Consider the following 14569-nt stretch of genomic DNA (forward strand, 5'->3'; position numbering starts at 1 on the left):
ATCTGTTAAGCCACTTATATTAATTGTTGTTATTATTCGTTATTTAACCATGACACAATTCCGGTGCATTATTTATTCATGCGCTTTAACCAGGTGTGACCAGTCAGAGAGTCATCATTTATTCATGTAATTAAATTAACTGACAGCCATTGAGATGTGTTATATCAGGTCCTTTATTTAACCGTAAGAGAGAGAACCGAGATTTACTGCAGTATTTATTATCGGTCTATATAAGGAACCATTGCAATTACCTATTCTGCCATTGCTCCTTTATTTAACCCACATGAGTGACGATACACTGATGCCTTGCTTTAAAGTGTGGAGCCCGGTAGTGTTTAATTATTACTTTAAAACCCCAAGGAGATCCATTTATTTCCTGACTGATGTCCTCTTGTTTTAACCGCCTGAGAACACTGTGAGGCAGCCTACCGCAGACACACCTGGAACGCAGTGCTTTAGAAGTGGGATTCGTGCATCTTGGCCACTAAGCACAAAAACGAAGGAAGTGCTGGAAATGACAGCGAAGCCAATTATATAATGGACTTCGGGAATATATCTAAGGGAAAGGAGGCGGAATGAATGAGTCAGGGGTAATACACCGATGCTGTTAAGTAGACAAGGGAGGCGAGACGTAGATGACTTGGGCATGTGTTGAGAAGAGACTAAGAAGAAGATGTGATTAGAAGGGCATTGGAGATGCAACCAGTGAAGGGCAGGAGTCGAGGGAGACCGAGGGTAAGATGAAGGATCTGGCGGAATGAGATATGAGAACAGTGGATGTGACGAGAGAACAGACCATCTACAAGTACATTGAGAATTACAATGCGAATGGCTGACCCCATTCAATATGCAATTTTTGGCTTAGAAGAAGAGTTGGTACACTGTGCAGACATCTCATGCCTAGGACACATCTGTGCCATTTCTGTAAATCTGTGCAGAAAATAGGTTGCCGACCTATATTTGTAGATTCTCAGTTATCCCCGTATACACAAGGGTTTCACATGAGACTCTAGATGTAAAATACTTAAGAAATTTGCATACATCTCAATCAGGGCCATACTGAAAGAGCGTCGAGTCTTATTTGAGGCATTCATGGTTAAATTAAACACGACTACTGCTATTATTACTCCCAAGTGTGGCTGCATGTTACTGCGCACTGAATGTGGAAGATCTGCGGCTCTTTCCTCAGAGCTGAAAGAAAACGTGATGAGCCAATGTGTGTGTATCTTATTGCCAGAAGTTGTCAAATGTGCACAAACATTGAATCCGAACACATAAGACTTTCGAGAACAATATTATCCATAAGGATTTTTTTGGGTTAGATTGCGTAAATAAAAGTGTCGTTAAACCTGCCACCACCCGACAGACAATTAGTAAGGTTTGTCACGTAAACAGAACGTGCCAAATAGTTACTAGTTCAGTACACCGGTGTGTTGGAGAGTAAAGCCACAATATTTACAATTTAAGTACGACGTTTCACCGCTAATTACAACCAGACTCATCAGGTGGCAGTTAGAATTGTGGAGAAATCCTCCTGTTTCGGTCTTAAATATCGGGGTAAATCTTTATTCATACTGGAGAAATATAATGATCTATAAAGCTTTTTTCACAGACGTCCAGTACTTTCACAGGTGTCCAGTATTGTCCATTTAAACAGTGACATTGGATTGGAAACTTCACTTTACAACATCTTCCTTTAGCTTATTAGTTTTAACCTTCCTGCAAAATGTCCCAGCCTACAACCAGAAGGAAATAAATATGTTCAAGATGATGTTTTTTGAGTGAAAGTAGACAATACTTCTGCAAACTTTACACCAGATGCAAGAGAAGAAACCCTCCCCTAGCCCACCCCCTCCTAGGGGAGATGTAAGTGTTGTGACTCACAACATCTACAGACATGAGGCAGAGGCTTCTCCAGCGCGTGGTGCAGAACAAAAATCTAAGCTTATAATTGTGCGTAGCCACACAACCAAATAGGACTTGAGTCTGTTTTTTTCATCTTCTTTCCTACGGCTGATGTGGGTGCAGCGCAACGACTACAATTTCACATTCAGGTGGTCAAGCCAGACAGCCGTGTCAGGAGCAGCAGACTGCATCGCTGCGATGTCTCCTTCGTATTTGTCGATCGGTGCATTGCGTCGTTATACGTTGTATGGTCAGTTCTGGATGACCAGTTGGTCAATGGAGTAAAGGGATGAGCAGCATTGTTCCTAGAAGTTTTGAGCGCAAAGGCCGTCAGGACCAATTCAAGTGAAACATTCCAGAATTCCCGCAGCTACAAAAAAACGTTACTCCTGTCACATTCATCGATGGTGTGCAATAGAAGCTGCTAATCTGTAGGAACATACAAATAAGCACTGCTCTCTAAAATGTGTCCAGTAGAACCAGAAAAAGCTCAGGGCAATCTGGTAAATACTATGTTCACTCACAAGCGAACAAGGGGAGGTGAACAGGTCGGGGGTAATATAAAACATACAGAATTCAGAGGGTTGAGCAATTCCAATTTTTGCTTGATTTTAAGTACGGTCACCTCGTTGGCGAGATGTTAACTACCTCACCTGGTAGTGGGTTCAATCCCGACCGTGGCGCATGTATATTTTGAGTTTGCATGTTTTTCTCTCTCTCCGTGGTCCCGTGGATTTTTCTCCGGGTCCTTCAATTTTTCGCTCCAGATTTAGAATCAACGTGTTTCGAGTATTTGGCTGCGATAAATTTCCACGTGATAAGCCACTGTATTGAGCTATTATAGCTACATAGCTCAGTGGGCCTTGCCTGGTAAAATAAAAAATCGTTTAAAATACATTACCATCAGTAAAGTTGGAAAACAAATGTACATTACCATTGCAGGATGCACAATTACACATTAACAAGATGTATTACGACTAAGTTATGGGCTCAAAGCCTGACTTTACCTCAGCAGTACTCATGAGCCAAAACGACAATCATTTGTGATCTGAAAACACTGCTTTGTGTTCATTTACTATCAACAGCCAATTATGCACCTCATGAAAAAAAAGTGTGCTGTACGGTAGTGTGAAATCCACTACACCCAGTCTCAGTGATGCTGCGGATATTAAATCTGAGCTGGACGTTGTTCATGACCGCAGTTGTACTGGATGTGTGCAAGACTGTACTTACAAATGTGAAATGTAATGCAGCCTTTAGTGCATGGCATTGAACCAGGGAGCATACAGCACCAATCAATGTTTAGGTGGCCTCTCTTTAAAAAAAACAATGGAGCAAAAAAGCAAGCCATCTAAAACACCAAACAGTTTCAAATTTCATGTCACTGTGCTTGGGAATCCACGGGATATATCAATTTTCAATCAATTGCAAACGTAAAAGGCTTCATACCAAAAAAGTCCGGCAACATGAAGCCCTGAAATAAAAATGGACAAAACTCTCTTCTTTCTTTGCCCAGAAGAGTCAGTGTTCAAATATAAGCTGTCTGTACCATATGCTATTTGGGGAATTCATAATCTCCTGTTGGCAGGGATGCCCTGCTCTTCCTTGTCATAAACTTCGGAACACGTTTTGTTTTAAACAAAAATTACACGTGTTACCGACGCTCTTTTATTTTAAAGCAACACTTACGTAATGCACATTAAAAAAATCCAACCGTGCTTGAGAAGCACACATGGCTCAAACATTGGTTGGCTTTCGCCGCTCGGTGCCTCAACCCACAGCAATGACACGCGGCCGCAGCAGCTCCTCCATACATCACAGGGAGGGGGAGGGGGGGGGCAAAACCACATTGTTTGGCACAGTCCTCTCACATGCTCCAGTAGAGTTCCAGAGTCCAACAGCACGAGGAAGCGAGCGGTTAACCTGAACCCTGACTTGCAGGCAAAGCGGGACATTGTTAACGGTGGATATCAATTATGGGAGATAGATCGAAAAGGAGGCTGCTCGTTTAAGACAATTACCTTTTAACCAGATAAAGCCTATACAGTCTGAAGATACTTTCCCAGGAGGATCCTTCATGGCATGTGTGGGCGCCAGTGAGTACCCGGAAGAAAAAAAAGCTACGCATACTGGGACAGTAACAATCAAGGTTTGCACCAAATATTGAACAATGCATGTCTGTACTGCCATATCCTGAAGGCCGACTATTGTACGTGGTGTTGGGTGTGAACATTGTGCAGACGCGACCTACAACTGTCGAATGTGGACCCATTCTGACGTGTTGTTGTTAGTTATAAAGCGATTAAACAGAATGCGGCGCTTGTGAGCCCACAGTGCTGTAGTAAGTCCACCGTTTCTCAACTCCACAGTCTTTGCAACCCCCCCAGAGGGTAGCTTTCCCGTGTGCATAAACCATGAGGTGCAATTGCGTGTGCGGTTAATAAATTGCACGCGAATTTCAAAGATGAGGAATGACGAAAAGGCGGTGCTGTTGGCGGTCGGCGACGATTGTGAGTTGAGAAACGATGCTGCGGTCATTGATACTTGTAGTAAGGGGTGGCGGGAGGAGCAAGTGCCAGTATTGTCACATCGGGTGGGTGTAGGGAATGAGAGTCAGAGGTGTAGGCACACTAAGATCTGGGCGTGGTAAACGACTGTACCGCTGAAGAGATGCAGCTTACAGCAGCAGCTGGTGGTGATGCTGAGAGTGATGGGGCTTGAGCGAGCGATGATGCTGTAACGTGAGAGGTGGAGGTGTAGTGTGAGTACAGTGTGCAGTGAGTGATACCCATAGTGAGTGGTTGTAGTGTGTGAAGCTGTAGGTGTGGCGCTGTAATAAGATGCTGTTAGTGGTGGTCCTGTCGTGAGTGATGTAGTTGTAGTGATTGCTGGTGCTGTCGTGAGAGCTGATAGTGTCCGTGAGTGTTGATGCTTAGCGAGTGGTGACGCTGTAGTGTGTGAAGCTGTGTGGTGGTGGTGGCGCTGTCGTGAGTGATGCTGTAGTGAGATGCTTGGAGTGGTGGTTCTGTCGTGATGCTATAGTGAGTGGTGCTGTAGTGAGTGCAGATGGTTTAGTAATTGGTGGTGTTGTGTTTAGTTGTGGTGTTGTTGTGAGTGGTGGTGTTGTAGTGAGTGGTGGTGTTGTAGTGAGTGGTGGTGTTGTAGTGAGTGGTGGTGTTGTGAGTGGTGGTGTTGTAGTGAGTGGTGGTGTTGTAGTGGGTGGTGATGTTGTAGTGAGTTGTGGTGTTGTAGTGAGTGGTGGTTCTGTAATGGGTGGTGGTGTTGTAGTGAGTGGTGGTGTTATAGTGGGTGGTGGTGTTGTAGTGAGTGGTGTTGTTGTAGTGAGTGGTGGTGTTGTAGTGAGTGGTGATGTTGTAGTGAGTGGTGGTGTTGTAGTGAGTGGTGGTGTTGTAGTGAGTGGTGTTGTTGTAGTGAGTGGTGGTGTTGTAGTGGGTGGTGATGTTGTAGTGAGTGGTGGTGTTGTAGTGAGTGGTGGTGTTGTAGTGAGTGGTGGTGTTGTAGTGAGTGGTGGTGTTGTAGTGAGTGGTGGTGTTGTAGTGGGTGGTGGTGTTGTAGTGAGTGGTGGTGTTGTAGTGGGTGGTGATGTTGTAGTGGGTGGTGGTGTTGTAGTGAGTGGTGGTGTTGTAGTGGGTGGTGATGTTGTAGTGAGTGGTGGTGTTGTAGTGGGTGGTGATGTTGTAGTGAGTGGTGGTGTTGTAGTGAGTGGTGGTGTTGTAGTGGGTGGTGGTGTTGTAGTGAGTGGTAGTGTTGTAGTGGGTGGTGGTGTTGTAGTGAGTGGTGGTGTTGTAGTGGGTGGTGGTGTTGTAGTGAGTTGTGGTGTTGTAGTGAGTGGTGTTGTTGTAGTGGGTGGTGATGTTGTAGTGAGTTGTGGTGTTGTAGTGAGTGGTAGTGTTGTAGTGAGTGGTGGTGTTGTAGTGGGTGGTGATGTTGTAGTGAGTTGTGGTGTTGTAGTGAGTGGTGTTGTTGTAGTGGGTGGTGATGTTGTAGTGGGTGGTGGTGTTGTAGTGAGTGGTGGTGTTGTAGTGGGTGGTGGTGTTGTAGTGAGTGGTGGTGTTGTAGTGGGTGGTGGTGTTGTAGTGGTTGGTGATGTTGTAGTGAGTTGTGGTGTTGTAGTGGGTGGTGGTGTTGTAATGAGTGGTGGTGTTGTAGTGGGTGGTGATGTTGTAGTGGGTGGTGGTGTTGTAGTGGGTGGTGATGTTGTAGTGAGTTGTGGTGTTGTAGTGGGTGGTGGTGTTGTAATGAGTGGTGGTGTTGTAGTGGGTTGTGGTGTTGTAGTGAGTGGTGGTGTTGTAGTGAGTGGTGATGTTGTAGTGAGTTGTGGTGTTGTAGTGGGTGGTGGTGTTGTAGTGAGTGGTGATGCTGTTGTGTGTGAAGCTGTAGTTAGTGCTATCGTGATGCTGTAGTGAGCGGTGCTGCAATGAAATGCTATGAGTGGTGGTTCTGTCGTGAGTGAGGCTGTAGTGAGTGGTGGTGTTGTCGTGAGTGCTGATGATGTAGTGAGTGCTGATGGTGGGTGTAGTGAGTGTTGATGGTGGGTGTAGTGAGTGATGATCGTGGGTGTAGTGAGTGTTGATGGTGGGTGTAGTGAGTGATGATGGTGGGTGTAGTGAGTGGTGATGGTGGGTGTAGTGAGTGGTGATGGTGGGTGTAGTGAGTGGTGATGGTGGGTGTACTGAGTGGTGATGGTGGGTGTAGTGAGTGTTGATGGTGGGTGTAGTGAGTGTTGATGGTGGGTGTAGTGAGTAATGATGGTGGGTGTAGTGAGTGGTGATGGTGGGTGTAGTGAGTGGTGATGGTGGGTGTAGTGAGTGGTGATGGTGGATGTAGTGAGTGGTGATGGTGGGTGTAGTGAGTGGTGATGGTGGGTGTAGTGAGTGGTGATGGTGGGTGTAGTGAGTGGTGATGGTGGGTGTAGTGAGTGATGATGGTGGGTGTAGTGAGTGGTGATGGTGGGTGTAGTGAGTGGTGATGGTGGGTGTAGTGAGTGTTGATGGTGGGTGTAGTGAGTGGTGATGGTGGGTGTAGTGAGTGATGATGGTGGGTGTAGTGAGTGGTGATGGTGGGTGTAGTGAGTGGTGATGGTGGGTGTAGTGAGTGGTGATGGTGGGTGTAGTGAGTGGTGATGGTGGGTGTAGTGAGTGGTGATGGTGGGTGTAGTGAGTGGTGATGGTGGGTGTAGTGAGTGGTGATGGTGGGTGTAGTGAGTGGTGATGGTGGGTGTAGTGAGTGTTGATGGTGGGTGTAGTGAGTGTTGATGGTGGGTGTAGTGAGTAATGATGGTGGGTGTAGTGAGTGGTGATGGTGGGTGTAGTGAGTGGTGGTGGTGGGTGTAGTGAGTGGTGATGGTGGGTGTAGTGAGTGGTGATGGTGGGTGTAGTGAGTGGTGATGGTGGGTGTAGTAAGTGTTGATGGTGGGTGTAGTGAGTGGTGATGGTGGGTGTAGTGAGTGATGGTGGGTGTAGTGAGTGGTGATGGTGGGTGTAGTGAGTAATGATGGTGGGTGTAGTGAGTGGTGATGGTGGGTGTAGTGAGTGGTGGTGGTGGGTGTAGTGAGTGATGATGGTGGGTGTAGTGAGTGGTGATGGTGGGTGTAGTGAGTGGTGATGGTGGGTGTAGTAAGTGTTGATGGTGGGTGTAGTGAGTGTTGATGGTGGGTGTAGTGAGTGATGGTGGGTGTAGTGAGTGGTGATGGTGGGTGTAGTGAGTGGTGATGGTGGGTGTAGTGCGTGATGATGGTGGGTGTAGTGAGTGATGATGGTGGGTGTAGTGAGTGATAGTGGTGGGTGTAGTGAGTGATGATGGTGGGTGTAGTGAGTGGTGATGGTGGGTGTAGTGAGTGGTGATGGTGGGTGTAGTGAGTGTTGATGGTGGGTGTAGTGAGTGTTGATGGTGGGTGTAGTGAGTGGTGATGGTGGGTGTAGTGAGTGGTGATGGTGGGTGTAGTGAGTGGTGGTGGTGGGTGTAGTGAGTGGTGGTGGTGGGTGTAGTGAGTGGTGGTGGTGGGTGTAGTGAGTGATGATGGTGGGTGTAGTGAGTGGTGATGGTGGGTGTAGTGAGTGGTGATGGTGGGTGTAGTGAGTGGTGATGGTGGGTGTAGTGAGTGGTGATGGTGGGTGTAGTGAGTGATGATGGTGGGTGTAGTGAGTGGTGATGGTGGGTGTAGTGAGTGGTGATGGTGGGTGTAGTGAGTGGTGATGGTGGGTGTAGTGAGTGGTGATGGTGAGTGTAGTGAGTGGTGATGGTGGGTGTAGTGAGTGGTGGTGGTGGGTGTAGTGAGTGGTGGTGGTGGGTGTAGTGAGTGGTGGTGGTGGGTGTAGTGAGTGGTGGTGTTGTAGTGAGTGGTGGTGTTGTAGTGAGTGGTGGTGTTGTAGTGAGTGGTGGTGTTGTAGTGGGTGGTGGTGTTGTAGTGAGTGGTGGTGTTGTAGTGGGTGGTGATGTTGTAGTGGGTGGTGGTGTTGTAGTGAGTGGTGGTGTTGTAGTGGGTGGTGATGTTGTAGTGAGTGGTGGTGTTGTAGTGGGTGGTGATGTTGTAGTGAGTGGTGGTGTTGTAGTGAGTGGTGGTGTTGTAGTGGGTGGTGGTGTTGTAGTGAGTGGTAGTGTTGTAGTGGGTGGTGGTGTTGTAGTGAGTGGTGGTGTTGTAGTGGGTGGTGGTGTTGTAGTGAGTTGTGGTGTTGTAGTGAGTGGTGTTGTTGTAGTGGGTGGTGATGTTGTAGTGAGTTGTGGTGTTGTAGTGAGTGGTAGTGTTGTAGTGAGTGGTGGTGTTGTAGTGGGTGGTGATGTTGTAGTGAGTTGTGGTGTTGTAGTGAGTGGTGTTGTTGTAGTGGGTGGTGATGTTGTAGTGGGTGGTGGTGTTGTAGTGAGTGGTGGTGTTGTAGTGGGTGGTGGTGTTGTAGTGAGTGGTGGTGTTGTAGTGGGTGGTGGTGTTGTAGTGGTTGGTGATGTTGTAGTGAGTTGTGGTGTTGTAGTGGGTGGTGGTGTTGTAATGAGTGGTGGTGTTGTAGTGGGTGGTGATGTTGTAGTGGGTGGTGGTGTTGTAGTGGGTGGTGATGTTGTAGTGAGTTGTGGTGTTGTAGTGGGTGGTGGTGTTGTAATGAGTGGTGGTGTTGTAGTGGGTTGTGGTGTTGTAGTGAGTGGTGGTGTTGTAGTGAGTGGTGATGTTGTAGTGAGTTGTGGTGTTGTAGTGGGTGGTGGTGTTGTAGTGAGTGGTGATGCTGTTGTGTGTGAAGCTGTAGTTAGTGCTATCGTGATGCTGTAGTGAGCGGTGCTGCAATGAAATGCTATGAGTGGTGGTTCTGTCGTGAGTGAGGCTGTAGTGAGTGGTGGTGTTGTCGTGAGTGCTGATGATGTAGTGAGTGCTGATGGTGGGTGTAGTGAGTGTTGATGGTGGGTGTAGTGAGTGATGATCGTGGGTGTAGTGAGTGTTGATGGTGGGTGTAGTGAGTGATGATGGTGGGTGTAGTGAGTGGTGATGGTGGGTGTAGTGAGTGGTGATGGTGGGTGTAGTGAGTGGTGATGGTGGGTGTACTGAGTGGTGATGGTGGGTGTAGTGAGTGTTGATGGTGGGTGTAGTGAGTGTTGATGGTGGGTGTAGTGAGTAATGATGGTGGGTGTAGTGAGTGGTGATGGTGGGTGTAGTGAGTGGTGATGGTGGGTGTAGTGAGTGGTGATGGTGGATGTAGTGAGTGGTGATGGTGGGTGTAGTGAGTGGTGATGGTGGGTGTAGTGAGTGGTGATGGTGGGTGTAGTGAGTGGTGATGGTGGGTGTAGTGAGTGATGATGGTGGGTGTAGTGAGTGGTGATGGTGGGTGTAGTGAGTGGTGATGGTGGGTGTAGTGAGTGTTGATGGTGGGTGTAGTGAGTGGTGATGGTGGGTGTAGTGAGTGATGATGGTGGGTGTAGTGAGTGGTGATGGTGGGTGTAGTGAGTGGTGATGGTGGGTGTAGTGAGTGGTGATGGTGGGTGTAGTGAGTGGTGATGGTGGGTGTAGTGAGTGGTGATGGTGGGTGTAGTGAGTGGTGATGGTGGGTGTAGTGAGTGGTGATGGTGGGTGTAGTGAGTGGTGATGGTGGGTGTAGTGAGTGTTGATGGTGGGTGTAGTGAGTGTTGATGGTGGGTGTAGTGAGTAATGATGGTGGGTGTAGTGAGTGGTGATGGTGGGTGTAGTGAGTGGTGGTGGTGGGTGTAGTGAGTGGTGATGGTGGGTGTAGTGAGTGGTGATGGTGGGTGTAGTGAGTGGTGATGGTGGGTGTAGTAAGTGTTGATGGTGGGTGTAGTGAGTGGTGATGGTGGGTGTAGTGAGTGATGGTGGGTGTAGTGAGTGGTGATGGTGGGTGTAGTGAGTAATGATGGTGGGTGTAGTGAGTGGTGATGGTGGGTGTAGTGAGTGGTGGTGGTGGGTGTAGTGAGTGATGATGGTGGGTGTAGTGAGTGGTGATGGTGGGTGTAGTGAGTGGTGATGGTGGGTGTAGTAAGTGTTGATGGTGGGTGTAGTGAGTGTTGATGGTGGGTGTAGTGAGTGATGGTGGGTGTAGTGAGTGGTGATGGTGGGTGTAGTGAGTGGTGATGGTGGGTGTAGTGCGTGATGATGGTGGGTGTAGTGAGTGATGATGGTGGGTGTAGTGAGTGATAGTGGTGGGTGTAGTGAGTGATGATGGTGGGTGTAGTGAGTGGTGATGGTGGGTGTAGTGAGTGGTGATGGTGGGTGTAGTGAGTGTTGATGGTGGGTGTAGTGAGTGTTGATGGTGGGTGTAGTGAGTGGTGATGGTGGGTGTAGTGAGTGGTGATGGTGGGTGTAGTGAGTGGTGGTGGTGGGTGTAGTGAGTGGTGGTGGTGGGTGTAGTGAGTGGTGGTGGTGGGTGTAGTGAGTGATGATGGTGGGTGTAGTGAGTGGTGATGGTGGGTGTAGTGAGTGGTGATGGTGGGTGTAGTGAGTGGTGATGGTGGGTGTAGTGAGTGGTGATGGTGGGTGTAGTGAGTGATGATGGTGGGTGTAGTGAGTGGTGATGGTGGGTGTAGTGAGTGGTGATGGTGGGTGTAGTGAGTGGTGATGGTGGGTGTAGTGAGTGGTGATGGTGAGTGTAGTGAGTGGTGATGGTGGGTGTAGTGAGTGGTGGTGGTGGGTGTAGTGAGTGGTGGTGGTGGGTGTAGTGAGTGGTGGTGGTGGGTGTAGTGAGTGGTGGTGGTGGGTGTAGTGAGTGATGATGGTGGGTGTAGTGAGTGGTGATGGTGGGTGTAGTGAGTGGTGATGGTGGGTGTAGTGAGTGATGATGGTGGGTGTAGTGAGTGGTGATGGTGGGTGCAGTGAGTGGTGATGGTGGGTGGAGTGAGTGGTGATGGTGGGTGTAGTGAGTGGTGATGGTGGGTGTAGTGAGTGGTGATTGTGGGTGTAGTGAGTGGTGGTGGTCGGTGTAGTGAGTGGTGGTGGTGGGTGTAGTGAGTGGTGGTGGTGGATGTAGTGAGTGGTGATGGTGGGTGTAGTGAGTGATGATGGTGGGTGTAGTGAGTGGTGATGGTGGGTGTAGTGAGTGTTGGTGGTGGGTGTAGTGAGTGGTGATGGTGGGTGTAGTGAGTGGTGATGGTGGGTGTAGTGAGTGGTGATGGTGGGTGTAGTGAGTGGTGATGGTGGGTGTAGTGAGTGATGATGGTGGGTGTGGTGATGGTGGGTGTAGTGAGTGTTGATGGTGGGTGTAGTGAGTGGTGATGATATTGTAGTGAGTGATGATGATGGTGGGTGTTAGTGAGTGGTGATGCGAAGCGAGTGGCGCTGCTGTATAGACGCGGGTAGCGCTTTCGCGAGTGGAGGCGCCATAGTGCGATTGTTAAATGCATCTGTGCGGGTGCCAATCATCCTCATCCCAAAACTGCACGCACGAGCACAGAAAGCGACCCCTCAATTCCCTACAATGCATAAGCGCTCCCTCGCGCGCTATTCGCCCCGGCCCGTCACGTGACGCGCACTCTGACCAACCGGAGCACGCCCAGAGCGAGGCCTCCGTCTATCCGCTGTAGGGAATCTAGCGGCGTGGCCCGCGGGGCCCGAGGCCTTGTGGGAGGAAGCCGCGCCGCCTTCCTCGCCTCGCCGCCGCCGCCGAGGCGCGAGCGAAGCGGCCGCCTGCACCGGCGGCACAAGCAGGCGGCGGCCTCTAACGCCGACAGCCCGAGGCGACGGCGCGAAACGTAGTTGCGAGTTCGCAGAGGAGGCGCCCTTCTTTATTCTCGCGCGCCCCCACCACCAGCCCCCCCCCCGTGTATTTCCCGCCTCTCAACCACCACCCCCCACCTCACCCCACCCCCACGCGCCTCTCCTCATGCCGCGCGAAGCCGCGGACAGGGCGGAACGAGCCCGGGCCGGGCCGGGGATGCGCGCTCGCTCGGGCCCGCACGCCGACCCCGCGCCGCCCGCCTCCTCCTCCTGCTCCCCACAGCCGCCTTCCCCTTCGCGCGTGCGCTGCTCTCTCACCTGCCATGGCGTTGGGCGCCTCGCGCGGTCGGCGGTGCAGCGAGCGAGGGGCAGCGAGCGGGCGTGGGGGGCCGCACTTGGGGCTGGCGAGTCCCGCGCGGTGGGCAGCGGGGTGCGTGCGGTGGGGGGGGGCCGCCGCTCTGGGTCGACGCGCGAGGAGAGGGGGGCGGTCCCGGCAGTGACGTCATCGGGAGGTGCGAGGAGGGGGGAAGGGGCGTGGTCACCCCCGGGCTCAAAGGCGGGTGGTGACGTCGTTTAAACAAGGCGTGGCCTCGCCGGACCACCTGTGAGGGTGGACGGTTGGCACGTGACGTCATCGAGCTAGGCGTGGCCTCGGGGCGCGTCGGGGGACGCGTTCAAGCATTCTGAGCTTTAGAGAAATGACGTCATCGGACATGTTACATGGCCCGCTTGTCAACGCACCGGCTTTGTGTAGGAGGGGGCGAGGGATGGTCCGTGTCTTTGACGTCATTAAAGAAAGGCGTGGTGGGTTGAGGGGTGAATTGGCGGGGTTAGGGCAGTGACGTCAGCAGGCGGAGGCAGGATGAAGTTGAATTGGGATGGGCCCCACAGCCAAACGGCTGTGGCGCGTGACGCCACCGTGACGGGCGGAGTTAGGGTGGTGTGGGGGGAGTGTGACGTCATCGACGGGGGCGCGCGGCACTCGCAGCCGTTGGTCGACCATCCCCGTGACATCATTGCGCCGTGATTCGCGGTTTCGCGATGGGGGGGACGCGCGTACATGACGTCACGAGGTTTCGCGGGTAGCAGGAATTCAGGATAAGCCAGAAATGGCTTGAAATAAATAAATATCCTTTCAAGCAGAAACTGGAAGTTTCCAACCCGAACATTGTTTGCGTCAAAATTAATTTGCACGCGGTAGAATATGACATGCTGCAGTCAGTTCACATTACACCATACTCTTTGGTTTTTTCGGTAAAGTCACGTAGGTAAAAATAAGTAAAATCACGACATTTCGGGCGCAACACAAGCGTCCTTCTGCAGGTGGGGACAACTTAGCGAAAGCACACCGCTTAATTGTTTACCTACGTGACTTTACCGAAAAAACCAAAGAGTATGAATCCTTGCAGTCACGAAAACACATTACACCACGTCACAAACGTCACTAATTGAATCCAATAAAAAGTTTGAGTGCGGCAGGAATGTTTATGTGAGGCACTGAGAAGGATGACAGCGAACTTCAGATCAGGGTCCAAAGTTGCCACATTCTAAAATGGTCCTAAATCACTCAAATTGGATTTATACATAGCAAACATCAGCCTCCCCTACTGGCAGACTACTGGCCGTTTGCAGGCCAACTCCCGAGTCACCTTGTGTCCACAGGGACAGCTGCCGTTTGAGATGAGATGTGAAGCACTGTGAGACGCCACGGTGTATATGATGGCGATATATCAAAAAGCAAATAATTACCGTTATCGCTGTTAACTGTGGCTGGAGAGACGTGCAAGTAACTGGCTGTTGTTCCTCAGCGTGAACAGGGGTCCACTTTACCACGTGAAGTTTGCTGTGGTGTCTTTCCCCACATCTCCGATTTCCCCGCACCTCAGATTAGCACGGTTGGTTATGTAATATAGTAATTACGGCGGGAGATCACTTGACGGATAGCACACTTTTATTAACACCCACTTAACCACAATAACACGTGTAGCCAACTACAGCCTACGCTACGCGTTCCACCCGGCTACACACACACGGGCTCTCCAGCCCCGTAGCTTCCAGGGGAACTCACAGACCCACCCCGGCTGGGGTATGGGTCCCGACCACTGGGTCCCACAGCCGGCCCTCACAAGGACGTCCGGCCCCGGGTCCCACGGTCTCGCCTCTGAACCACACAGGGTCCCGGCCCTTACAAGGACAGCGGGGCTAGGGGTCTCAGGGCCCTATCTCTTCCTCCTCCGTCTTCTGTCTTCACTGGTTACCAACTCCCCGAGTGCTGCTGCACATCGCCCTATATAGTCCTCCGCTCCAGGGGGCAGGGCCTATGCGGACCGCGATGTGGACATCTGCCTGCGGACCGCGATGTAGCCACACCCGACACGCTCTCACACGATCCCCGCCCTTGTCAGCACGCACCGCCACTACACCACGCGATGTAGCCACACCCGACGCGCTCTCACACGATCCCCCCCTGCCAGCGCGTACCGCCACTACAGTTACGTACGG

General features: G+C 50.8%; 1 protein-coding gene across 2 annotated transcripts in view; it reads right to left on the reverse strand.

Annotated features, from left to right (window-relative positions):
• LOC144931572 (serine/threonine-protein phosphatase 2A 55 kDa regulatory subunit B beta isoform) overlaps positions 1 to 12559 on the reverse strand; it is a 210270-nt gene extending 197711 nt beyond the window's left edge. Inside the window, exon 1 of one of the 2 annotated variants that reach the window (XM_078855573.1) lies at positions 12386 to 12559. In XM_078855573.1, the coding sequence (XP_078711699.1) occupies positions 12386 to 12392 (7 nt within the window). In that variant the 5' untranslated portion in view covers positions 12393 to 12559. Of the gene's footprint in view, positions 1 to 12225; positions 12358 to 12385 lie in introns of those variants that run through there. The other variant, XM_078855571.1, reaches the window with a different exon arrangement.
• Between the last annotated feature and the right edge of the window lie 2010 nt (positions 12560 to 14569).

Source organism: Lampetra fluviatilis, chromosome 4 (genome assembly GCF_964198595.1).
Source record: "Lampetra fluviatilis chromosome 4, kcLamFluv1.1, whole genome shotgun sequence".
Lineage (NCBI taxonomy): Eukaryota > Metazoa > Chordata > Hyperoartia > Petromyzontiformes > Petromyzontidae > Lampetra > Lampetra fluviatilis.